The following is a 26,083-nucleotide window of genomic DNA, read 5'->3' as shown; positions in this document are numbered from 1 at the left end:
AGAGTCGGCTGTTGAGGTAGTCAGGGCCCATGTTGTGGAGCGCTTTGTGTGCGTGGGTGAGCAGTCTGAACGTGATCCTTTTGTTGACGGGGAGCCAGTGGAGGTTTCTCAGGTGGGTGGTTATGTGGCTGTGGCGGGGGATGTCGAGGATGAGTCGTGCGGCGGCGTTTTGTATGCGCTGGAGCCTAGCCTGAAGTTTGGCGGTGGTCCCTGCTTATAGGGCGTTCCCGTAGTCCAGTCGGCTGGTGACTAGGGCCTGGGTGACTGTTCTTCTGGTTTCTGTGGGGATCCATCGGAAGATCTTTCGAAGCATTCGCAGGGTGTTGAAGCATGAGGATGAGACTGCGTTGACTTGTTTGGTCATCGTGAGGGAGGAGTCCAGGATGAAACCCAGGTTGCGTGCGTGGTCCGTGGGTGTCGGTGCGGTTCCCAGTGCCAAGGGACACCATGAGTTGTCCCAGGCAGATGGGGATTGTCAGAGGATGAGGACTAACGTCTTGTCTGAGTTGAGCTTGAGACGGCTGTGCTTCATCCAGTCTGCTACTTCTTTCATTCCTTCCTGGAAGTTGGTTTTGGCGGTGGCTGGGTCCTTGGTGAGGGATATTATCAGCTGGGTGTCGTCGGCGTAGGAGATTATGCCCTGACTGTAGTATAATTAGCATCGGCTGTTCACTATTTGGTCTTCTAGGGTCAAGTTAACTTATGAGCGATAAATTATTTTGGAATCCTATCAAGATATGACCTAAGCCTCCACTAACACCTCTTCATGCTCTGCTTCTTGTTTCAGAGTCTACTGCTGTTCATAAAGGGGAAGCCATCTCCTGGATCTACACAGATGTGATGTGCAACAGACAGCATCTATTCAGTCACAACTGTGGCCAACAGCTTGCTGCTCCCGAAGAGAAGGAACTGGTCATTGGCCCATGTGCCATATGTGTCCCCAGTCCATTGTAAGCGTGATGTCAACAGAAATCTACAAATGTATTGATTAATCTCGGTCTGAAACCTATTACTGTGATCATGGTGCAGTCTTCGAACCAAGGGCTGATTCAGAACCACCAACGAGAGTCCAATCTGCGGTTCATGTGCCCCCAGCATCGAGCCAGCAGCATGGAGCTTGTGAAGATGAAACCTGATGATGACCCGGAAGTCTTCCTGCGGAGGTTTGAGTGTCTGGCAGAGAAGGCCATGTGGCCTAGAGAGCAGTGGGCGTCTCAGCTTGCCCCCATGCTGTCCGGAGAGGCGCTGGCCATTTACCAAGCCTTGCCGCGTTACACTGCGGAGGACTACGACCAACTGAAGGACTCCTTATTGGACCACCTGGACCTGAGTGAAGAAAGCTACCGGAAGAAGTTCCGCAACCTTGCTTTCACCTCAGGGCCACAAAGAGTGGCTTGTGAGCTGCGAGACCTGGGCTGGAGGTGGCTGAAGCCTGAACTTCGCAGCGCTGCAGAGATTGTGGAGCTGATTGTGGTGGAGCAGTTCATCGGAGTGTTGCCACCGCTGGCAGGAGAGTGGTTGAATCGCCACCAGGTGCAGTCCCTGGACCTCGCTGTGCAGTTAATCGAAGGCTTCTTGGCGGGAGAAGATGAGACGTCTGCAGACACCACCGGTGTTCCTCTGGCACCAGGCCTCACAGACTCACACCCCCCAGCAGGTAAGCTGTCTATCAAGTTCAAAGGAGGTGTACAGACGCTCAGGCACGAAGTGGGGGGGGGCAGTGTACTGATGCTGTGGCACCAGGGGGGGCGCCAGGGGGGGCAGCGGGGGATGTACTGGTGCTCAGGCAGTAGGCCTCACTGACACACCGTCTACCAGGTACAAAAGGGGCACCTGGGAGCTGTACTGATGCTCTGGCACCAGGCCTCATAGGCACGAACCCCCTTGCAGATAAGTTGTCTAGCAGGTTCAAAGGAGGTGCACTGATGCTCAATCACCAGGGGTGGAGGGGTGTACTGATGCTTTGGCACCAGGCCTCACAGACACGCACCCCCCTGCAGGTAAGCTGCCTATCAGGTACAAAGGGGGGATGTACTGATGCTCCGGAACCAGGGGGGTGTACTGATGATCCAGTGCCAGGGAGGTGTACTGATGCTCCGGCACCAGGGGGGTGTACTGATGCTCCGGCACAAGGGGATGTACTGATGCTCCGGCACCAGGGGGGTGTACGGATGCTCCGGCACAAGGGGGGTGTACGGATGCTCCGGCACAAGGGGATGTACTGATGCTCCGGCACCAGGGGCGTGTACTGATGCTACGGCACCGGGGGTAGTGTACTGATGCTCCGGCACCAGGGGCGTGTACTGATGCTCCGGCACCAGGGGCGTGTACTGATGCTCCGGCACCTGGGGGGATGTACTGATGCTCCGGCACCAGCGGATATACTGATGCTCCAGCACCGGCGGTAGTGTACTGATGCTCCGGCACCTGGGGGGATGTACTGATGCTCCGGCACCAGCGGATGTGCTGATGTTCCAGCACTGGGGGTAGTGTACTGATGCTCTGGCACCAGGGGTAGTGTATTGATGCTCGGGCACCATGGGGTGCACTGATGCTCGGGCACCAGGGGGCTGTACTGATGCTTGGCCACCAGGGGGCTGTACTGATGCTTGGCCACCAGGGGGCTGTACTGATGCTTGGCCACCAGGGGGCTGTACTGATGCTTGGCCACCAGGGGTTGTCTACTGATGCTCCGGCACCAGGAGTTGTCTACTGATGCTCCGGCACTGGGGGTGGTATACTTATGCTCGGGCACCAGGGGGGTGTACTCATGCTCTGGCACCGGGGATAGTATACTGATGCTCCGGTAACGGGGGTAGTGTACTGATGCTCGGGCACCAGGGGTAGTGTACTGATGCTCCGGTACCGGGGGTAGTTTACTGATGCTCGGGCACCAGGGGTAGTGTACTGATGCTCCGCTACCGGGGGTAGTATACATGATTCTCCGGCTCCGGGAGTAGTGTACTGATGCTCGGGCACCAGGGGGGTGTACTGATGCTCGGGCACCAGGGGATGTACTGATGCTCCGGCACTCGGGGTAGTGTACTGATGCTCCGGCACAAGGGGTAGTTTACTCATGGTCCAGCAGCAGGGGTAGTGTACTGATGCTCTGGCATTGTAAATGTAATTGTAAATGTATTTGAGCTTGTAAAGCACACTGCTACCCGTAGGCTTCCTGGCGCTGTATAACGCTGGAGAACCCGTCCTGGCTTTCCCTGTGAGATGGTCCCTATTGGGCACCCCCAAGGTGAAGCCAGGCATCCCCAGCGTTGATGGGGCCGTTTGTGGAGATTAAGCAAGCTATTGCCCAGAGTTGCTGAGTGGGACCCATGGTTAGAGTTGCACCGAAGGCGAGATTTATCGAGCCCGCTGACATTGGCCCAACACCCTGCAGTGTCGGGAATTGAACCCTGATCCTGGGCCAACCTCTGCTTCTGGGTCTGCCGCCTCTAACCAGTGAGCTACAGTACTCCACGTGGGTAGTGTACTGATGCTCGGGCACAGGGGGCTGTACTGATGCTCGGGCACCAGGGGGCTGTACTGATGCTCGGGCACCAGGGGGCTGTACTGATGCTCGGGCACCGGGGGTAGTCTACTGATGCTCGTGCACTGGGGGTTGTCTAGTGATGCTCCGGCACTGGGGGTAGTGTACTTATGCTCGGGCACCAGGGGGGTGTACTCATGCTCTGGCACTGGGGATTGTGTACTTATTCTCGGGCGCCAGGAGGGTGTACTCATGCTCTGGCACCGGGGATTGTGTACTGACGCTCCTGTACCGGGGGTAGTGTACTGATGTTCTGGCACCGGGGGTCGTCTACTGATGCTCCGGCACTGAGGGTAGTGTACTTATTCTCGGGCACCAGGGGGGTGTACTGATGCTCGGGCACTGGAGGTAGTGTACTGATGCTCGGGCACCAGGGGATGTACTGATGCTCCGGCACTGGGTGTAGTGTACTGATGCTCCGGCAACGGGGTAGTGTACTGATGCACGGGCACCAGGATGGTGTACTGATGCTCAGGCACCAGGGGGGAGTACTGATGCTTGGGCACCGAGAGTAGTGTACTGATGATCCGGCACCAGGGGGGTGTAATGATGCTCCTGCACCGGGGGTAGTGTACTGATGCTCTGGCACTGTGGGTGTATTGATGCTCGTTCACCAGGGGGCTGTACTGATGCTCGGGCACCGGGTGTAGTCTACTGATGCTCATGCACCGGGGGTTGTCTACTGATGCTCCGGCACTTGGGGTAGTGTACTTATGCTCGGGCACCAGGAGGGTGTACTCATGCTCTGGCACTGGGGATAGTGTGCTGACGCTCCTGCACCGGGGTAGTGTACTGATGTTCTGGCACCGGGGGTCGTCTACTGATGCTCCGGCACTGAGGGTAGTGTACTTATTCTCGGGCAAAAGGGGGGTGTACTGATGCTCGGGCACTGGAGGTAGTGTACTGATGTCCGGCACCAGGGGGTGTACTGATGCTCGGGCATCAGGGGGGTGTACTGATGCTCGGGCACCGGAGGTAGTGTACTGATGCTCTGGCACCAGGGGATGTACTGATGCTCCGGCACAATGGTATGTACTTGGGTTCAACACCTTCATACCGCAACTTTCATTCCGCATACCTTCAGTCCGCATACCATTGTAACGAAAGTACCATCAGTCCGCAAAATTATAAAACGCATGCCATTATGTCTTATATGCTTTTACCACGCATGCTTTTACAACGAAATTCTTTGTAAAAGCATGAATGGTAAAAGCATATGTTTTTAATATTTAGGTGTAAGGTAAGTATATGGTTTTTGTTTGGGGGTGTTGGGGAATATGTTTTAGGGGTTCAAGAGTATTTTATGGGTGTGTTTGGGGGTGTTGGGGTATATGTTTTAGGGGTACAGGGTTATTTTTAGGGTTCAGGGATAGGTTTGGGGTACAGAGGTATTTTTAGGGTTCAGGGAAAGGTTTGGGTTTTGGGGTACAGGGGTATTTTTAGGGTTCAGGGCTAGGGTTGGGTTTTGGGGTACAGGGGTATTTTTAGGGTTCAGGGATAGGTTTGGGTTTTGGGGTACAGGGGTATTTTTAGGGTTCAGGGCTAGGTTTGGGGTTTTGGGGTACAGGGGTATTTTTAGAGTTCAGGGATAGGGATAGGTTTGGGGTTTGGGGTACAGGTTTTTTTTAAGGGACCAGGGATAGGTTTGGTTTTTGGGGTATAGGGGTATTTTTAGGGTTTAGGGCTAAGTTTGGATTTTGGGGTACAGGGGTATTTTTAGGGGTCAGGGCTAGGTTTGGGGTACAGGGGTATTTTTAGGGTGCAGGGCTCCGTTTGGGTTTTGGGGTACAGGGGTATTTTTAGGGTTCAGGGCTAGGCTTGGGTTTTGGGGTACAGGGGTTTTTTAGGGTTCAGGGGTAGGTTTGGGTTTTGGGGTACAGGGGTATTTTTAGGGTTCAGGGGTAGGTTTGGGTTTTGGGGTACAGGGGTATTTGTAGGGTCAGGAGGGGTTATTGTTTAAGGGTGCTGGTGTATTATAAAGAGTAAGGGTGGGTTATGATTTTGGGGTGCAGGGGTATTTAAATGGACCAGGGTTGGAGATATATATATATATATATGTTACCCTTGATATGAGAAGCACCCACAGGAGGCAATGTAGTTCAGGAAAGGCTCTGCAAACACCGCGTCGCCTGACGCGTTCCGTCAAGCGCCCTTCCTCAAAGGCATGTTGTGCACGGCTCACCAAACAAACAACTTCAAGTATGTCCCCTCTTTTATTTCCATGAAACAGCACAGGTGAGTTCATCGATGGCATTATGGGACTTGAAGTTCATTTCGACCCTTGTGGACTGCTCGTGAGGCACGGTTTCGCAGTTCTTAAAACACGGTGATTGGCAAAATAAAGTTCTTTCCCCTCCTCCTGCTCCGTATGCCAGCATCGTTTCAAATGTAGCAGAGCCATCAGAAATGGCGGTGCTCCTCCCGACCTGGGCCTGGCCGCAATTAATGAAGTTCATTTCGAATTGCGGCCAGGCCCAGGTCGGGAGGAGCACCGCCATTTCTGATGGCTCCGCTACATTTGAAACGATGCTGGCATACGGAGCAGGAGGAGGGGAAAGAACTTTATTTTGCCAATCGCCGTGTTTTAAGAACTGTGAAACCGTGCCTCACGAGCAGCCCACAAGGGTCGAAATGAACTTCAAGTCCCATAATGCCATCGACGAACTCACCTGTGCTGTTTCATGGAAATAAAAGAGGGGAAATACTTGAAGTTGTTTTTTTAGTGAGCCGCGCACAACATGCCTTTGAGGAAGGGCGCTTGCCCGAAACGCGTCAGGCGACGCGGTGTTTGAAGAGCCTTTCCTGAACTACATTGCCTCCTGTGGGTGCTTCTCATATCGAGGGATATATATATATATATATATATATATATATATATGTATATATATATATATATATATATATATATATATATATATCCTACTGGCGTCTCGCCAGTAGGTATATATAGTTAGGATTTTTTGTCTATGGGACTTTTGAAAATTCTATGTCTAATAACTTTGGCGTTTGTGGACGGAATCGGCTGGAATTTTCAGGAAAATGGCACATTTTGTTTCTGAGCAGCCCCTGAAAATTTGGGGGGGTTTCGTCAAGGGGGGGCCGAGAAAAAAGGGGGTCCCAAAACGCGTTTTTCCCATGTTAATTTCCATAGGGCCTTTGGCCTCACTTTTAGCTCGAACGGCTGAATGGATTTGCACGAAACTTGGCAAAATTGTAGGGACTGTTAGCCCGATGTGCCTTTGCTAGGTCTCAATATATGTGCTCCAGTGGATTTTGAGAAATTAACGTTCAATACAAGATATATATCTGTAACAGCGCTCCGGGCTGCGCTCCGGTCCGCTTACTTTTCGCGAAACGGAACTTTGCGATGCGAAGCTGATTGGCTCCCCGGTGGCTGTCAACATTCTAAACAGTCCGGAGCGGCCGCCATCTTATCTCTCGGTAGGATCGAGAGAGAAGAAGAGGTGAAAAACGAAGGGGGAATTTAATGAAAGGGGGCAAGGTATACCCCTCTTGACCCCCTAGGAATGTTGTTGGGGTTATTAAAGGGTCCCGTGGGGAAAATAAAAAAAAAAAAAAATTTCACGGTAGAAGCGCTTCACGGGCCGCGAACTGGGCCGCAAACTGGTAGCGAAACGGGAATTCGCCATTTTGTGCTTCGTTTTAATTAAATTACTAGGTATAAGGGGGTGCGGGAGACGTATCCTAATCCCTTATGTTTTCTGAGGGTGGCTGAGGAGGCTCATATATGTTGATACATGTCTTCCAGCGGCTGTGCGTGAGCTTTTTTTTTTTTTTTTGCTGCGTGACGTCTGTTAACGTTCGATTCGATGGAAATCAGGACGTGTTGACCGCCAATTTGTCAGTGCGATAAAATATTTTGTTATAAATGAATCCTTATTGATAAACATTGTCTGCGCCATCTTGCCTTTTTTCCAATGCCACAATTTTGTCGTGCACGGCAGCCATTTTAGATGCCAGGCCGGTCCCAGGCTATCACCTTGCCCTGCGGATGTAGTTTATGGCCCCAGCTGTAGAGAATCCAGACATGCCAACCCTCCCGATTCAGGCGTGAGACTACTGATTTCAGTGCTAGTCTCCCGCCTCCCGATTTCTGCAAGCAAAAACCCGGGGGCATATTACCAACAACTAGCGATAATTTTTGTCTCTAACTTGTTTAGAGACAAAAATTATCGCCGCACATCGGCGATTTTTATCGCAGATAAACCTTGCTATTAGCAAGGTTTATCGCAAATGCGATAAAAAACGGCCGCAATGCATGAATATCGCTGAAAAGTCAGCGATATTCATGCATTATCGAGCAAATGCTCTTAGCCATGTTATCCACATCCCATTGGATAACATGGCTAAGAACTGCTCAGGGCAGGTGTTAGCTTTTTGAGATATTCGCGCTTAGCGCGAATATCTCCAAAAGTTGGTAATAGGAGATAGCGATGTTAGGGACTGTTTCCAGTTGCTAACATCTTGGCACGCCCACTTTGCATGTCATTAGTGATAAATATCACTGACATGCAAAGCGGGGCCCAAGATGGTCGCTATCTCCTTTTAGCTGTCACTAACTGGTGTTAGCGACAGCTTGGTAATAGGGAGATAATTTTATCTCCGCTTTCTTGGCTTTTAAAGCCAAAAAAGCGGAGATAAACCCCCTTGATAATATGCCCCACGATTCCTCGGGGGTTTCAGCTGACAAGGCTTGGTATTGTGTTACGTGGTAATTCTTCCAGGAAACGTCAGAGGGTCGATGCAGGGGTTCTAGAAGGGGTGATAAACCATTTAAGCCTCATGAACAAGCGCATGTTTTTTTTGAAAGACATATGTGACGTACTCGGGGCGGCGGTGTGTGTGTGTCCTCTTTCAGGAGCGGGCGGGGGGGGGGGCACTGCCAGCAACTTGCCAGGCCAGGCAGTGTTCAACACTTGCATCACCCTTTCTCTGCCTGCTATTGCGCTCCATGCTTCGGAAAGGTAAGAAAAAGAACGTGCATTTGAGTTTGAAATGTCCGATCCTGTAGCAGTACACTTGCAAAGCCCACACATGACAATAACCCGATTCAAGGCCCCATTCACCCGATTTTTTTAAAAATATATAGCACTCCAACAAAGTAGGATTATAAAACTTTATTAACTTTTAAATATAACGAACGGAACAAAAACTGTAACAAACATTTAAACATTTTTGACAAAAAAAAGCAACAATGGTCAGAAGCTGTCTTTTGTGCGAATAGTCCCAAGGCAGCACAACGTGCTGAGTTCTGGACGGCACCCAGGTGATGTCACCTGGGTGCAGCACTGGTTTTTGGGATCCTACAATGCAGCTCAGAAAAACAGCGTGGGGCGTCCCGGGTGGTGCGGGGGGAGGCCTCGTCAGTAGCGGTCTGTTGTGCGAATAGTCCCAAGGCAGCAGAACGCGCTGAGATGTGGATGGCACCCAGGTGATGTCCAGTAAACTGCCGCACTGGTTTTGGTATCCTACAATGCTGCTCCGAAAATTGGCGTGGGGCGGCCCGGGGGGGTGCGTGGGGGAGGCGGCGTGAACGGGCCTCCCCAGGTGGCGGCCATCCAGCTGAGTTGCGCCCGCTCTTGCGGCTACAGCGTCTCGCTCACCATGTAGTTGAGTTGCTCCCACTCTTGCAGTGCAGCGATAGGCGGCTGCCACAGGACTCTTAAAATGGCGGCCGGCTCTTCGGTTTTGGGCCTGGTCCACTAAAATGGCCCTGGGACACCTTGGAACTCGGGCGCTTGCCTGCTAGGGCTTGGGCTCCATTCTCGAAAGCGTCCCCTCAGCCGTGAAGATTCTACAAAAGTCTTGGGGGCCCTCGACTCCTGCAGGCTTCCGGTGGGGAGCGGCTGCCATGATTGCTCGCGGAATGACCACGACGGAGCCACGAGATGGTGGTGCTCTCATGCTGACGCCAGCTTCAGTCTGAATCATCCAGAAACAAGGTGGGGCTTTCATCGTTTGGGGAAAAAAAATGTTCTAAACCAATGAAAAGTGTTATTTTTAGGTCATATGACCAAGCCTTCCATCTTTAGGAAACCAAAAGTAAAATGAACCAATGAAAAGTTTTATAAACAAGTCACATGACCTGTTATGCGGCATAGGGCTACAAAAAGCGTAGAAAATCCGTTGGCACGTGAGGCGGCGTCAGTAGCGGACCGGTGTGCGAATAGGCCGAAGGCAGCACAACGCGCCGAGATCCGGATGGCACCGAGGTGGTGTCCAGCAAATTGCCGTACTGGTGTGGCCATCCTACAATGCTGCGCCGAAAGACGGCGTGTCCAGCTGAGTTTCGGTCAGTCTTGCGGTACAGTGACTCGAACGTGCCGAGATCCGGATGGCACCGAGGTTGTGTCCAGCAAGTTGCCGCACTGGTGTGGCCATCCTACAATGCTCCGCCGAAAGTCGGAATGGGGTGCCCCGTTGGCTTATGAGGTGAAGTCAGTAGTGGACCGATGTGTGAATAGGTCGGAACCAGCACAAGGCGCCACGATCCGAATGGCAAGTCCTGGATGTTGAGTGCCATAGTTGAGAGTTCTGAGCAGTGCTTGTAAGACTATCTGAAGCTTATTTGCACCTGCTGCAGCTTCACTATTGCCCGAGGTGGTGTCCAGCAAATTGCCGCACTGGTGTGGCCATCCTACAATGCTGCGCCGAAAGACGGCGTGTTCAGCTGAGTTCCGGTCACTCTTGCGGTACAGTGACTCGAACGCGCCGAGATCCTGCTGCAGCTTCACTATTGCCCTGGTGTGGCCAAAGATCGCCCATGACATAGGCGGCCGGCTCCCGAGGTCCGGCGGAACTTTTTTCCTTTTCCTTTCTGCTTCTTGTCCCACAATCCGTTTCATCTGAAGACACGACCAGGTCCCTGAATGTGTGCAGGGGGACGCTATTGATTGAATGAAAATGGCGGCTTGAGACAAAGCTGACTCAAGCGTTGCTGTTGATGCTATACAGACAAAAATTGGTTTTCAGTTTGTACATTCTTCAGGATTTTTTTTTCCATCCAAGGCTGATTGAGAGTTTGTAGAAAAATGGCTTCAGATTTTCCACATATTACTCTTCAACATTCTTCCTAAATGTAACAACGTGAGACTAACTAGGAGAACGGCTGTTTATCTTTCCTTTCAAAATGCTGCCAACAATATTTTCTGAATGGAAGACACCATCTTGTAGCATAAAGGGCCGAAAGGGGTTCTGGTCTGGCCGATGGTTGGTGGAGACATTTTGACTATATCTTGGACCTGCCCGGCCTCGCCCAAAATGGCGCCGGTATAAATGGGACTCGTAACTCCTTGTTGTGTACTGGTTGAACAACCTTGATATCACGAGATATGAATGCAGTTTTGATGCTCATGGCGGGCGGGGACGAGAATTGATTGAATATTTCGACATCCCTATTGATATTAAGTTCTGATGTGTTATTGATTACTGTACTATTGAAAGTTCGAATTAACGTCACCCATGGTACTTGCACGCAAATGTATATCTAGATAACTTTTTTGTAAGTGGCCCTGTCGTATTTTAATTACAAAATGTACGTCCACCGATTCCGCAACTGTTAGACACCTTAGTTCTTGCAACCTAATGGCTCGTTCGTTACGTTCCTCTATAATGTAAATGTCTCCTCATCATATACGATTTCAGTTTGCTCCGTGGCCGGCCCACGTGGTTATAGGCCCGTATTTGTATACTGACATTTTCACAATAAAGGTTTTTAAAACAAAACATGGTAGTAGTATTTACATTGGTAAAGTTTTTACTTTTAGTCACTGTTTTCGAATCAGTAAAAGGCAAGTGAAATAAAGCAGTCCAATTACATGACGGATAAAAGGTATAATATGTAGGAACGCAGTAAAGATAAATGGTCAAGGGCAGTTGTGTTTTCCACTCCTGCAACATAAAGTGATCGATAAGAATCTGATAATCAGGCGTATCGGCGACTAAGACAGCAGGCCGAGTCTCTTTTACTCAACGGCTCCGTCATGGAACGAAGAAACACCCTTTTTCTCGAAAAAGAGATATATTTTACTTGCAGGACAGTTGAAAATTTTCCGGGAAAGTACATTAGCCTGGAATATTATAACATATATGTTATAAAAAAAAAAGTTCGAAATCAATAAAAAGCGTATTTTTTAGGTCATATGACTAAGCTTTTCATTATTAAAATAACAAAAGTAAAATGAACCAATAAAAAGTTTTATTAACAAGTCACATGACCTGTTATGTTTACGTTACGCGCTGCGCGCCGCGCCCCGGATCACTTCCGGGTGCGCTAACGCGGCGTGTCATATAACGCATTACGCGACAACGTAGGTCAAGAATATAGTCAAAATGTCTCCACCAACCAGCGTTCGGAACACAACCCCTTTCAGCAGTCCAAAAAGTTCTGTAAAATGACAACAGAGGGGACAGGCAACAAGAACCATCAGTCAAAGAGGGGAGGGCAAGTTCTTCTCTACCGGGTCATGTTGGGGCGCTACCGGAACTGATCGAATTGGTAGTCTACAGTGTTTCTGGATGTTTCAGACTAAAGCTGGCGTCAGCATGAGAGCACTACCATCTCGTAGCTCCGTCGTGGCCATTCCACGAGCAGACATGGCAGCCGCTCCCCACCAGAAGCCTGCGGGAGTCGGGGGCCCCCAAGACTTTTGTAGAATCTTCACGGCTGAGGGGACGCTTTCGAGAATGGGACCCAAGCCCTATCAGGGAAGCGTCCGAGTTCCAAGATGTCCCAGGGCCATTTTAGTGGACCACGCCCAAATCTGAAGAGCCGGCCGCCATTTTGAGAGTCCTGTGGCAGTCGCCTATCGTTGCATCGCAAGAGCGGGAGCAACTCAACTACATGGTGAGCGAGACGCTGTAGTCGCAAGAGCGGGCGGTAAACAGCTGAATGGCGGAAGAGGCACAGTGTAGCAAAAGCGGGCGGAATGGCAACTAAAACAGTAAAGGGGCGCCCCACTACAGCGTGTCTTCAGGTCAAACGGATTGTGGGACAAGGTCCAGAATAGAAGAGTCAATCAAAGGCAAAAAGTTCCGCCGGACCCCGGGAGCCGGCCGCCTATGTCGGGGGCGATCTCAGGCTAAACCGGTGCTATAAGACTTGGGGAGGGGGTCGGAGCCAAGCGTCTTCTCCGAGTCCGTGCCATCACACCGCCCCTCGGGGGCCTCCGTCAAGCGGTTTAGGGAGGTACCATATCACATTGTTTTCAAATGCAGTCAGGTCCACAAACGACACTCACTTACTTTGAGAATAGTGAAGCTGCAGTAGGTGGAAATAAGCTTCAGACAGTGTTACAAGCGCTGCTCAGAACTCTGAACTATGGCACCCAACATCCAGAACTTATGCCATTTGAGAATGGCAGTGACATTGAAGCAACTCAGGGACCAAAACCATTAACGTACTTTCACGTATGAAAATCTTACTTGGGGAGGGGGCAGGAGCGAAGCGCCCCCTCCCAGTCCGCGCCACCACACCGTATGTTGAAAATCTGAAGCCATCGTTCTACAAACTCAACCAACCTTGGATGGAAAAATCTAGGAAAATGTACAAACTGAAAACCAGTTTTGGTCTGCATAGCATCAGTAGCAACGCTTGCTATCAGAGTGCATGAGTTTCATGCTCGATCGATTGAGCTAGCCGGATCGGGCAATAAAAAGTATAAAATAGTTATGTAAATAGTTATTTAATAAAATGTTTTACCCTGTTTCTTTGCTGGTGTGTTGTCTATATTTTTAATATTTGCATAGGGTTTGTCGTTATTTTGGGCGGGGTGGGTGACGGAGCCGAGCTGTCTTGCAGCCCTCATGGTGTGGAGCTCAGTTCATCTCACTATTTTCGTATTTCTCATGAAGGGTTGTTCCTAATATTTCTATTTTAGCGAGGTCAAAAAGAGATCCAATTAGTGGCCTACTGATTTTGCTCGATTAATTTTATTTTTTTACACGATTTTTCACTATCTGCAAAGACTAAACAGAGTATTGCGACTTTGTGCTTGTTTGTAAATAGAGAATGAACCAAAGAGAATCAATTGTAAATCAGTAAATGCTTGGATAACAATCAATCAAATGGAAAGACAAGCAGGCACGACGGATTACAACGGGGGTAAAGGCCTGCGTTAACTACTCTTCACTATCTGCAAAGAGAGAGTACTACTAAGAGAAAAGAGGGGAGGGGGGCAGCGTTCAAAGCACATCAGCGTGCATAAACACGAAAAAGTTTTTACCTATCACGTACTTGACATTTGACAGCTTTTGATATTTGCTATTAAAAAACCAATGAAATTCACTGAAAAAACCATAGGTTATAGGCCATATATAGTTAGGAATTTGCATTTACAAAACCTTGAAAATTCACTGAAAAAACCATTGGTTATAGACCATATATAGTTAGGGATTAGCCTTTTCAAAACCTTATTTTACTCACACAAAACCATTGAAATTTCATATATAGTTAGTTCCACTAACTATATATCGCGCACCCGCAATCCACTGCTGATGATGTCACATATTACATCATTCATGACATGGTTAGTGACATCACTGATGACATCTCAAATGACATCACTGATGACATCACTGATGACATCACTGATGACATCTCAAATGACATCACTGATAAAATCACTGATAACATCTCATTTGACATGACTGATCACATCACTGATGATATCATTCATGTGATAATACCATGAACCTCTTCAGACTCTAATATAACCTTAGATACAATCAGTGTAAACAGACAGTCACAGACTGTCACTCATCCATGGAGTTACTCACACACCTAGTCAGTTATGCAAAAAATCAATCACACCTCCATTTTCTCAACTATACAGTTATACACACCTTACTTATTCAAACATATACTAACACATATTTGCTCTCTTATACAATCCCTGATACATGTTCACAATGATCCATACAGCCACTCACACATTCACTGGCTCTTATGCACAGTTATTTATATATGTCAACTCTCACATGTACTGTGTTTTACATATGTACTTACTTTGACATGTAGCACTGAGATATCCATTCACTCACTAATACACTCATGCACAGTCAACCGCCCATACAGCTGTTTCCACATGCACTTTTGAACCCATACATATAGTGAATCAACTACTCAAACATCTATGTACAGAGTCACACACCTCCCAGCCACCCATACACACACACTCAGTTTCCCATACAAATACTTGGACAACCAATGAATAACCCATACAGTTACTCATATAGCTACTGATCAACATATGCAGCAGTTTGTAGAACAACAGATATAATGATGCACACATTAAAACAGTTTAGTCACTAACCCATGCACTCAGTGAGACACATTTAATCACTCACTCATACAGTCAGTCATGCACCTACTAAATCCTTCATCCAGACACTTATACATCCACTCATTCTTCAATATGTAAGACATATTTTAACTTTACAGAAACATACAGTCACTGGATGTCGTCATCAGTGATGTCATCAGTGATGTCATTTGAGATGTCATCAGTGATGTCATCAGTGATGTCACTAACCATGTCATGAATGATGTAATATGTGACATCATCAGCAGTGGATTGCGGGTGCGCGATATATAGTTAGTGGAACTAACTATATATGAAATTTCAATGGTTTTGTGTGAGTAAAATAAGGTTTTGAAAAGGCTAATCCCTAACTATATATGGTCTATAACCAATGGTTTTTTCAGTGAATATATATAAATATATATATATATATATTTCTCCACTCCTTGCCTCGGAAGTAGTCACCGCCGCCAAACCAACGGGTGTCTCGTCTGTACAAAAGACCTCCGCTGCCGGGTCTTTTCGATAAAGCCTCAACGGGTAGAGAAACCACACGCTGACGAGACCGTGTACCAGACAAATTAAGTTTATTGTCAAAACCCTGGACGCGTTTCGCCTGACCAGCAGGCTTGATCACCTAAGGTACAATGTGAACAGAAACCATTTAAAGTGCAAAACAGGTTGCGAGGTCACGTGACAGAAACAGAAAGTTTAAGGAAAGAAATGGAAAAAAGACTTATAGTTCAATCCATCACATAAATGAATCCTTGAAAATCATAGCGGAGCTCAGCTTAATAAATAAATTCATCGGCAACAATGACAATTGTGCAAACATTGTAATACACAGTCACAAAAAATACAGTACTACTGATTTAACCGCAATACCATAAATAATACAATAAATTGTGCCCGAGTGGGCTTGTTGTCATTGACAAATTTTTAGGCCGTTTTTTTGTGTCATAGCGTTAAGCAGACCGCAAGGAATACCGCCCAAGTGGGCTAATAAGGCAAACTGGTTTCACATGTGACCCCCACTTAAATTTGTGACACCCTTAAAATTGTGCAAGTTAAAATAAAACCTCTTTCATTTGTGGGAGCGGGGATCCTAGGCCGACCACCAGCTCCTGTTGAACAGATAAACTTGTACAGCAGCCTTTAAGCCTAACTTCAGGCCCAGACTAAAACAATGTGTCTAGACATCTAGATCTAAAGGTGTGTTTTTAAATCTTCTTCTAGGTTGAGACCTCCGGGGGCCTTGGCATTGAGTTCCAGTATATACCTGGACTCAAGCCGTCTCAACTTCTGCAAGCGATCCCCGCCCCTACTGCTGACAGGGACAGAGTCAACAACAAAGTAACAGAGCCCTGTTACATCTTGATTATGAACTGTCTCAAAATGCCGGGCTACCGGGTAGGCAGGATCGGCATGTTTGATGGCTCTCATGTGTTGCAGGATGCGCACATGAACTGGATGAATTGTGCTGCCCACGTACCTCAGGCCGCATGGGCACTTGAGCACGTAGACAGCATAATCCGTCTTACAACTGAAAAAACCCCTGATGGTTTTAAGTCTTTTAGAAATTCCAGTTAGGTATGTGCGGGTATTAACTCCTGCAGTGCAGGCTTTGCATTTAGAGCATTTGATAAAGCCAGGTTTCCTCTTTAGCCACTCCAACCCTTTCTTCTGATGGTGAACGACATCAGGCAGAACATTCGAAACCAACATTTGTTTGAACGATCTGGCCTTCCTGTAGGTAATTTCAGGTCTCTTCTGTACAAACTGCTCAAGTACTGGATCATTGGCTATAAGGTGCCAATGCTTATTAATGATCCCCCTTACTGCTTTATGTTGTTTATTGTATGCAGTAATCATTCTGATGTTACTTTTGGGGCGTTTGGCTACCTGATCTTTTGAGGGGTTTTTGAAAAGAATTTCTTCCCTACTTCTCCCTTTGGCCTTCTGTATTGCACTAGAGATGTTTGATTCAGAGTATCCCCTGGCCTTGAATCTTTACATACATATATGTATGTATATGTATATGTGTATATATATATATATATATATTCAAAGTATATGCCTTCACCACGCATGCCTTTGCGTTGTGATGGCATGTGTGGAAAAGGCATATGGGGAGTTTGCGGGATCATGGTATTTCGTTGTATTGCTTTTGCGTTATGAAAAATTCAGACTAATGGTATGCGGGATATTATCCTGTGGAATAACGTTATATAGTCATGTACTTATGCTCCGCCACCAGGGAATGTACTGATGCTCCAGCACCGGGGGTAGAGTACTGATGCTCATGCACCGGGGGTCTTCTACTGATACTCCGGCACTGGGGGTAGTGTACTTATGCTCGGGCACCAGGGGGGTGTACTGATGCTCGGGCACCGGAGGTAGTGTACTGATGTTTGTCACCAGGGGGTGTACTGATGCTCTGGCACCGGGGGTAGTGTACTGATGCTCCGGCACCGGGGGTAGTGTACTGATGCTCATGCACCGAGGGTTGTCTACTGATGCTCCGGCACTGGGGGTAGTGTACTTATGCTCGGGCACCAGGAGGGTGTACTCATGCTCTGGCACCGGGGATAGTGTACTGACGCTCCTGCACCGGAGGTAGTGTACTGATGCTTGGCACCAGGGGGTGTACTGATGCTCGGGCACCGGGGATAGTGTACTGATGCTCTGGCACCGGGGGTAGTGTACTGATGCTCGGGCACCAGGGGGATGTACTGATGCTCCGTAGGATCCAGTTGCCGCAAGTAAGGGTCTACCTCCTGATATCACCAACACCCTGAATGTAATACACAGAGTGCTCAAGCGATCAGGGGAGGGAAAAGAAAGGGAAAGGACAGCAGGGAAAGGAACCTGGAACAACAAAAAGCTAATATATAAACTGAGCAAGTAATATAAACTACTCTCATGTGGTCTCACTAAACTCTTCCTATACTTTTTGGGAACTGATCGCAATCTCAGCTCAGTAGAACTCCTAAGACCTTTCTCATGCCGTGTCATCTTCCTGTAATCAGAGCAAATTCTCATAAGTAGCATGACTACAGCACATGATAACAATGGCACATGAATGGTTGGTCACCCCCACACACATACATCATTCAAACAGAAGCTTTATTAAAGGGTTGTTCTATATGTTCCAACATCAGGTAATGGAGACCTTTCCACGGAATCCCCAGAGAAATAATAAAGAAAAGTTAGGGTTCCTTCCTTCCCAGAGCAACCAAATAGAAAAGGCAACGCAAGAAGCAGATGCAAGAATAATCCGTAGAAACGGTAAGGCGTTGTTGTATACCACCACGTTCCGCTCTGTCAGGAAGTTTGTGAACTATAACTCTAAGAACATGGCAACACTTGGTTCCTGTCACCACCGCGCTTTGCTCCTTGCACAAGGTCGTAAGTCTTTTAAGAAGAAATGAAAGGCATCCGCAATGCGTGGTTAAATTCACCCTCGCGTTGCTTCACTATATGCCAAGTAAACAAAATAATATGTATCCTAAACACCTCCCACTGAACACGGAAATGCGTAGTAACTCACCACAGCATTCCGCTTTGGGAGCGCGCTGCACAAATACCAACTGCACTGGCTCCTCGCAGGTCCCTCGAAACCGGAGTGCTCACCACATACTGGAAACACCGAAAACAGTTGACTCCAGCCAACTCATGCGTCATGAACACCAAAGGAGGCAGGAATACTTCTCCCTGCCGGCGGACTGCTCTCTCCCTCAGTGAGAGCAGAATGCTTCAAAAACCGGAATTATGCGCATCGGCCGATGCGCGACCTCGCCTCAAGTATTTCCTCCCCTCAAGGCATCATGGGTGCTCGGGCACGGGGGGTAGTGTACTGATGCTCCGGCACCAGGGGATGTACTGATGCTCCGGCACCGGGGGATGTACTGATGCTCTGGCACTGGGGGTAGTGTACTCTTGCTCCGTCACCGGGGTAGTGTACTGATGCTCCAGCACTGGCGCAGGGGCGGCTCTTGGCTCATGGTGGCCCTGGGCAGGGAGCGTAGGTAGGGGGCCCCGGAAGAGGGCCCGGGAAGAGGAGGCCCCAGAAGAGGCACGGAGGTCAGTGAGGATGGGGGAGGGGGAGGGTCAGGGTGTTTGGAAGTGGAACAGAACCGGAGGCCGCCAAATCCCTGCCACTGGGGCCGCCACGCAAATATGTATCCATCCTCAGAGGATTAATATATTAAGGATATATATTGACGTGGTGGCCCCTGGAGTTTGGCGGACCTGTGCAGGTGCACAGCTTGCACATGCCTAAGGCCGGCCCTGACTGGCGGTAGTGTACTGTTGCTCCGGCACCAGGGGTAGTGTATTGATGCTCCGGCAACGGTGGTAGTGTACTGTTGCTCCGGCAATGGGGGTAGTGTACTGATGCTCAGACACCAGGGGAGTGTACTAATGCTCGGGCTCCGAGAGTAGTGTACTGATGCTCTGGCACTGCGGGTAGTATACTGGTGCTCGGGCACCAGGGGGGTGTACTGATGCTTCGGCACCGAGGGTATTGTTGTGATGCTCCTGCACTGGGGTAGTGTACTGATGCTTCGGAACCGGGAGTAGTATACTGATGCTACGGCACCGGGGGTAGTGTACTGATGCTCGGGCACCAGGCGTGTGTACTGATGCTCGGGCATCAGGGGTTGTACTGATGCTCGGGCACCGGGAGTAGTATACTGATGCTACGGCACCGGGGGTAGTGTACTGATGCTCGGGCATCAGGGGTTGTACTGATGCTCGGGCACCAGGGGTAGTGTACTGATGCTCGGGCACCAGGGGGGTGTATTTCTGCTCGGTCACTGGGGGTAGTGTACTGATGCTTGGAAACCAGGGGGGTGTACTGATGCTCGGGCACAAGGAGGGTGTACTGATGCTCGGGCACCATTGAATGGGCTGATCTCCAGCACCAGGGGATAGTGTACTGAGGCTCTGACACCAGGGGATGTACTGATGCTCCGGCCCCGGGGGTTGTACTGATGCTCGGGCACCCTGGGGTGTACTGATGCTCGGGCAACAGGGGGGTGTACTGATGCACAGGCAACAGAGGGGGGGGTGTACTGATGCTCGGGCACCAGGGGATGTACTGATGCTCCAGCACCAGCTGTTTACTGTTGCTCAGGCACTAGGGGTAGTTTACTGATGCTCCTGTGCCTGGGTAGTCTACTGATGCTCCTGCACCGGGGGTAGTGTACTGTTGCTCCAGCAATGGGGGTAGTGTACTGATGCTTGGGCACCGGGGGTATTGTACTGATGCTCGGGCACCAGGGGGTGTACTGATGCTCCGGCACCAGGGGTAGTGTACTGATGCTCTGGCACTGGGGGTAGTGTACTGATGCTCGGGCACCAGGGTAGTGTACTGATGCTCGGGCACCAGGGGGGTGTACTGATGCTCCGGCACCAGGGGTAGTGTACTGATGCTCTGGCACTGGGGGTAGTGTACTGTTGCTCCGGCACCGGGGGTATTGTACTGATGCTCGGGCACCAGGGGGGTGTACTGATGCTCAGGCACCAGGGGGGTGTACTGATGCTCAGGCACCAGGGGATGTACTAATGCTCTGGAACCGGGGGTAGTGTACTGATGCTCCGGCACCAGGGTATTGACTGATGCCCTGGCACCAGGGGATTGACTGATGCTCCAGCACCAGGGTAGTGTACTGATGCTCCAGCACCAGGGGATGTACTGATGCTCCGGCACTGGGGGTAGTGTACTGATGCTCTGGCACCGTGGGGGTGTACTGATGCTCGGGCACTAGGAGGGTGTACTGATGCTCGGGTACGAGGGATGTACTGTTGCTCCGGCACCGGGAGTAGTATACTGATGCTATGGCACTGGAGGTAGTGTACTGATGCTCGGACACCCTGTAGTGTAGTTCCTATATTCCCAATAGGCTCTGCGCATTGGAATAACATAAACGATAGTTTAGACGTAGGACTTAGGTCGACTAGGTCTCTACCGAATATAATAAACTTAATTGTGCATGTGCCAGCTAGCTCAGAGGTCACTAGAAACTTTCTCGAATGAACAAGAATGGATTAGTTTCTGACAACTGCTTAAAACATGACAACTTTGTTCCCCAAGAATAAGAAATATTTTTCTAGAGTCACGGAAACAATAGATAGTTATTTCACTCAGTCAATCGTGCATGCTTTGTTTCACCAGAGGTGCAGAGAAATAGAGAGACAGGCGTTTTCAATAAAAGGGTATTTATTGAACAGTCTTCTTTCTCAAGCATAAGAAATGAACTGCTGCGATCGCAATATTTGCGGTAAAGTACAAAGCGTACAGTACGAAGAGTATTATAAAATAATATTGTAAAATCATGATATGGTTTCTAAGCCATAAAGATACCTACAATGCATAAAATACATAAAATATATACAGTGATAAATAAGGACTAAAAGTACTCAACTGGTGCTTCTAAAATACGCCTACCCCGGAGTACCTAACCTAGGTCTAGTACAAGGGAAGAAGTAGGGTGTAGCCTAGTTTTAGTAGTATTTGCCAAGAATCTATTCCAAGAATTCTCTTGGGGTCTAATCAGCTCCGTACCTTGGTTTTAGAATGTAGGAGGTCTTGTATCTCTCTCTCAGGTCTCGATTTCCCAGCAACCCGCAAGGATAGTCTGGAAACACTGGAGCTGGATTTCTCGGCAGGAGAAAGTACAGCGTCTCTCAGTGCATCAGCTGGAGGGTCGGCTTCCTTCGGCACTTGCTGCAGCAGGTAGTGTCGGGCAAGTAGATAGTCGAACTGCTCCAAACCACTGTGTGTTTGTTTGGACAAGTGTGGGCATATTTATACCTTGAAGGTGCCGAGTTTGACGTAAGATTGGACATAATAACGTCATCAGAGACTTAATTCTCTGAAAACTCCAGGATTTCTTGGATAACTTAATATTCATGCAGGGGGAAGTCCCTGACTGCTGAAGGCGGGTTTTTCCAAGAAATCGTTTTAGATTTTCGGAACTAGTAGAAGTAGCGAAGCCGTATTAGGACTACTTGAGCTATGTCTTAATATGGTTATGATTTCTATGCCTTTATAAGGATAAGGTATTTTATACCTATATAAGGGCATGAATCTGTAAAATTACACTATGGTCCTAAAACGCTATACAACACCCACTACACGTATTATGTCTAATATTACTAAATCTGTAAGCATAAGAAACATAACTAAAGCATGTGTTCATGATCCCACCCAAAATACATGAAATGCATTAAACATGGTTTATACACATACATGAGAATTTGTTTTGTACACATTTTACAAGCGATGGCTGTCAACAACAAATGCTTTCTAAATGAAACATGAATTGACAGTTATGAAATGGCTCTAAATTTACAGAAGTAAAAAGATGAGACCATTCCATAGCATAATATATAAACAGTTAAAGTTTTCATGAGATAATGCCAAATATTTGTCTATAGAAAGTATCAAATGAATCTCTTGTTCTCTAAGAATAGTTCTACTTTAAACAGATTACTTTGTGCCAAGTGAAAAGGGTCTATTCTGGGATAAAGAAAAAACGTTTTCAAATGTAGATTGTAGAAACATAGAGTTCCCAAGTTAGAGGGTTTGTTTTGAAAAACCGAAGGTCGAATTTTAGAGTTCATGGAACGCTGTGTGCACTTTCAAAAGTTATTCTCGGTGTCGGGAGAAAACATCAAATCATCTAAGCTGGCAAAGAAACCGTCTACCAAAGTTGGTGAAAGTGGAACTACTTCATTAGGTAGATCAAATGTGCATAGATGTGAAGCATCGCCGTCGGCGTCAGTCACATTAGCAATGTTCATAGCAGATGGTACCTGTGTGCCTGTTGTTCCACGTACCTCACCAAGAGCTGGATTTGCTGGTGAGATCTCAATGAATGCCGTCATCAGGATTGGCAGCCGTTGGGGGCAACATGATGCATGAGTCGTTACCGGACCTAGCAGGCGTCAACATCCGTTGGCAGTGCTGATGGAAGTGTAAGACACTCATTCTTCTCCGCAAAGCAGGCGTCGTAGAACAGGTAAGATGCAATCTTGCTAGATTGGTCTGAATGAAAGGAACCAAGTGGTATTCAGATCTCTTAAACGAGCCAAGCCCAGAATCTGTGTAATTCTGTCACGATACAGCATGGCTAGGAGAGCTTGTTCCATGGTAGTCTGGGTATCATTGGTGACTGGACTTGCCATATCGGAGTAGGATAAATAAAAATAGAATTCCTGCTACGAGTCCTAAAATGAGGCAGACCGCCGAACACAGAGTGCACGAAATTTTGGAAAAATGCAGAGGACTGCTTCGAATGGTGTTAACAGTCCCGAAAAGATAGTCTTAAATACATGTGCGATGCCAATGGTATCAGACATGTTAAAGATTTGACCTAACATTTCTGCGAAATGTACTGGGCAGTTTGTTGATAATAATGCATGTATCTCTGCAGAAATCCTTGCAACTTGCAGATCATACATTTCTCTAGACTAGGTCAGTGGCACAGTTTTTTGCAAAAGAATGGCTTTCATTCTGCTTAAAATATCAATTCATATAGAAGAGATATTCAGTGAAGGCCATAACACTGTCTCCCAGTCTGTAGTACTCTTTGGATACAATACTTGCATACAACAAGTGACCCTGGCTGACACACTAACCCCAAAGGCTCTTCCTGGCAACATGCCACAACAGCTGTGATCGTTGAGCATAACGTAGCTTCCATTGGAAAGCTGCCTAAAAATTGGTTCTATCGTGGCCGCTGGAGTACCGTACATGTGGCAAGAAAGGTTATTTAAAGAATCTTCGCAGGCTCCATGTGAATTAATACCTTCACATAAAAGTGTACTGCTTAGTGAGTTTTTACAGTTCTTTGTACTAAGAAATACCTCTTATTCATCACTCCAACATTTGTGTGTGTATGGTAAAGACCAGGTCGAATTAATGTATCCTTTACCCAACCTTTCATACAGGCCTGCTGGTATATGCTGTAGACAATACGGAAATTGGAAAATAGTCACTGGTATCGAGATGGTGCCATGTATTATCCATTCAATGACAGGTTTCTCAGAAACTGTCAATGGTAATCTTTCCAGTTTTTCAATGCTCAGCACCGTATAGTCTGCTCTTCTTTGTGCCAAAGAGATTTGTTTATCTGTGAGGTTAAAGACAGTAAACAATGACGTGGTATTGATTAGACGCCATGGCACATAGCCTGAACGGAGATTTTGCAACGTCCAGCCTAGTAGCATTATAGAACGCATTTGAGACTGGCCATGTTGTAACATTTGAATGAAAGTTGAGCAACTGCACTCTTTCCCTTTTACTTATAATTACTCTTATGTTCCAGTTCATGTGATGAAGTGCGTGTGAGCAGTAACCGTGTAACACCTCTTCACGGCTAAGTTAGAAACAAATCTGATAAGGCACAACTCTCCTGCACCCAACTGTCGCATTGCGTTCGCAGAAATTATTCCTTCGTGAAATTTTTCTTCCATAGATTCATCATTGTAGTCTGATTATCAATATTAATCAAAAATCTTCACTCGTGCATCTTCCTTAATTACACCACTACGGAGACAGCATGTTTGTACTTTGAATTCATTTATTCATCATTTTCAAATACCAAACGCTGCCATTCTGGGCTTTAACGGAGGCATGTGAGAACAAACATGTTTCAACAGTGTATTGAATGACATCAACGTGCTCCCAATGCATTTCGAATTTAAAATTCTTCGTCAGGGGTATAACTGAAAATGAAATAAAGAAACAATTGAGCTTGCTGCCCGACCGTTATACATATAACTGAAACTGCAAGCTATACCTCTACCCTTAACCCTCTCCCAAAACGTCAGTCACCATTTTGTTCAATATTTTCAGCGCATCACGACTCCCTCCCAGCTATACAATTCCCACTAAACTACGAGTTACCCTTCTCACCCATTTACCTTCTCTGTACCACAACCGGCAACATAACCTCTCTTCACTTCCTCATGGCAACAAATTCTTAATGTATTTCCCTCCTGCTCGTGCCGTTTTGAAAGGGGAAAGTCTCACACCTGTGAGCAATCTGGCTGTAAACCACCCCACCCTTCCTCGTTGTTTGAACTTAAGCTACATCAGTGAACTTCATCTCCCATAATCCCCCACATCGTGATCAGAGATAATATGCACACTCCAAATGAAAACAATCCCTATAAATCCTCCAGTGGCATAAAAACATATTTTGGAAATAAAGAAAACATCAAAGTGCTACACTCGACCATTAATCTTGAAAATAGGTGTGAAAAAAACATTAAAAAAAGGCAAAACTGTTCGAGTAGTAAAGTTCAACTATCCCCTCATACAAATGTCAATTTTGTTCATCGTTGCGTTCGAATCATTCCACTTGAGATGATATATTCTCTGTCTCCGCAATGGTGATTCCTTTAGTAGGTTTAAACTTAAATCCTGGGTTGCAAGCTCTGAGGCGATAGTGTTGCAAAGCAATTGAATGAAAGTTGAGCGACTGCACTCCTTCCCTTTTACTTATAATTACTCTTATGTTCCAGTTCATGTGATGAAGTGCGTGCGAGCAGTAACCGTGTAACACCTCTTCACGGCTAAGTTAGAAACAAATCTGATAAGGCACAACTCTCCTGCACCCAACTGTCGCACTGCGTTCGCGGAAATCATTCCTTCGTGAAATTTTTCTTCCATAGATTCATCATTGTAGTCTGATTATCAATATTAATCAAAAATCTTCACTCGTGCATCTTCCTTAATTACACCACTACGGAGACAGCATGTTTGTTGTAACCTTAGCTAATCTTGAACTATTATGTCAATGTCAGATGATACAATGCTCTCCAAAGAATAAATTCTGGAGGACAGAGTCGTTAACCCATTGTCCACTACCGAAAGTGCTTTCTCTTAATTAATACGATCAATTTCTCGTATTTTTTCTGCAGTTTTCATGTGTGTTATTTTTCAAGCTCTGTTGTACGCAGCGTATATACTGGCGTATATGAAACGTTTTTGTCGTTGTTTGCGAGGCCCGAGTAAGAAGTCTCGCAAGTCAACGTCTTCTTTAAGTAAAGTTAAGTGTTGTTTTATTTCTGGGAGTGTGGATTTCTGTAGCCAATCAAGGCATAGTTTTCCTACACTGTATGTGGTGACTATCCCTGGATGTTGTCTCTGGGAGTACCTTGGATCTGACCTGTTCTTTTTGAACCCCTGTGTTTTGTTCAGGAA

At 47.4% G+C, this 26,083-nt stretch overlaps 1 protein-coding gene across 1 annotated transcript in view; it reads left to right on the top strand.

Annotated features, from left to right (window-relative positions):
• Positions 1-787: 787 nt before the first annotated feature.
• Positions 788-26,083, top strand: part of LOC147725790 (uncharacterized) — a 110,417-nt gene continuing 85,121 nt past the window's right edge. Inside the window, exon 1 of the mRNA XM_086959941.1 lies at positions 788-1,657. Within this exon, the coding sequence (XP_086816067.1) occupies positions 1,021-1,657 (637 nt within the window). The 5' untranslated portion in view covers positions 788-1,020. The remainder of the gene's footprint in view (positions 1,658-26,083) is intronic.

The sequence above is a fragment of the Lissotriton vulgaris genome, chromosome 3_1 (genome assembly GCF_964263255.1).
Source record: "Lissotriton vulgaris chromosome 3_1, aLisVul1.2, whole genome shotgun sequence".
Classification (NCBI taxonomy): Eukaryota; Metazoa; Chordata; class Amphibia; order Caudata; family Salamandridae; genus Lissotriton; species Lissotriton vulgaris.
This window is presented reverse-complemented; position numbering and strand designations above follow the sequence as displayed.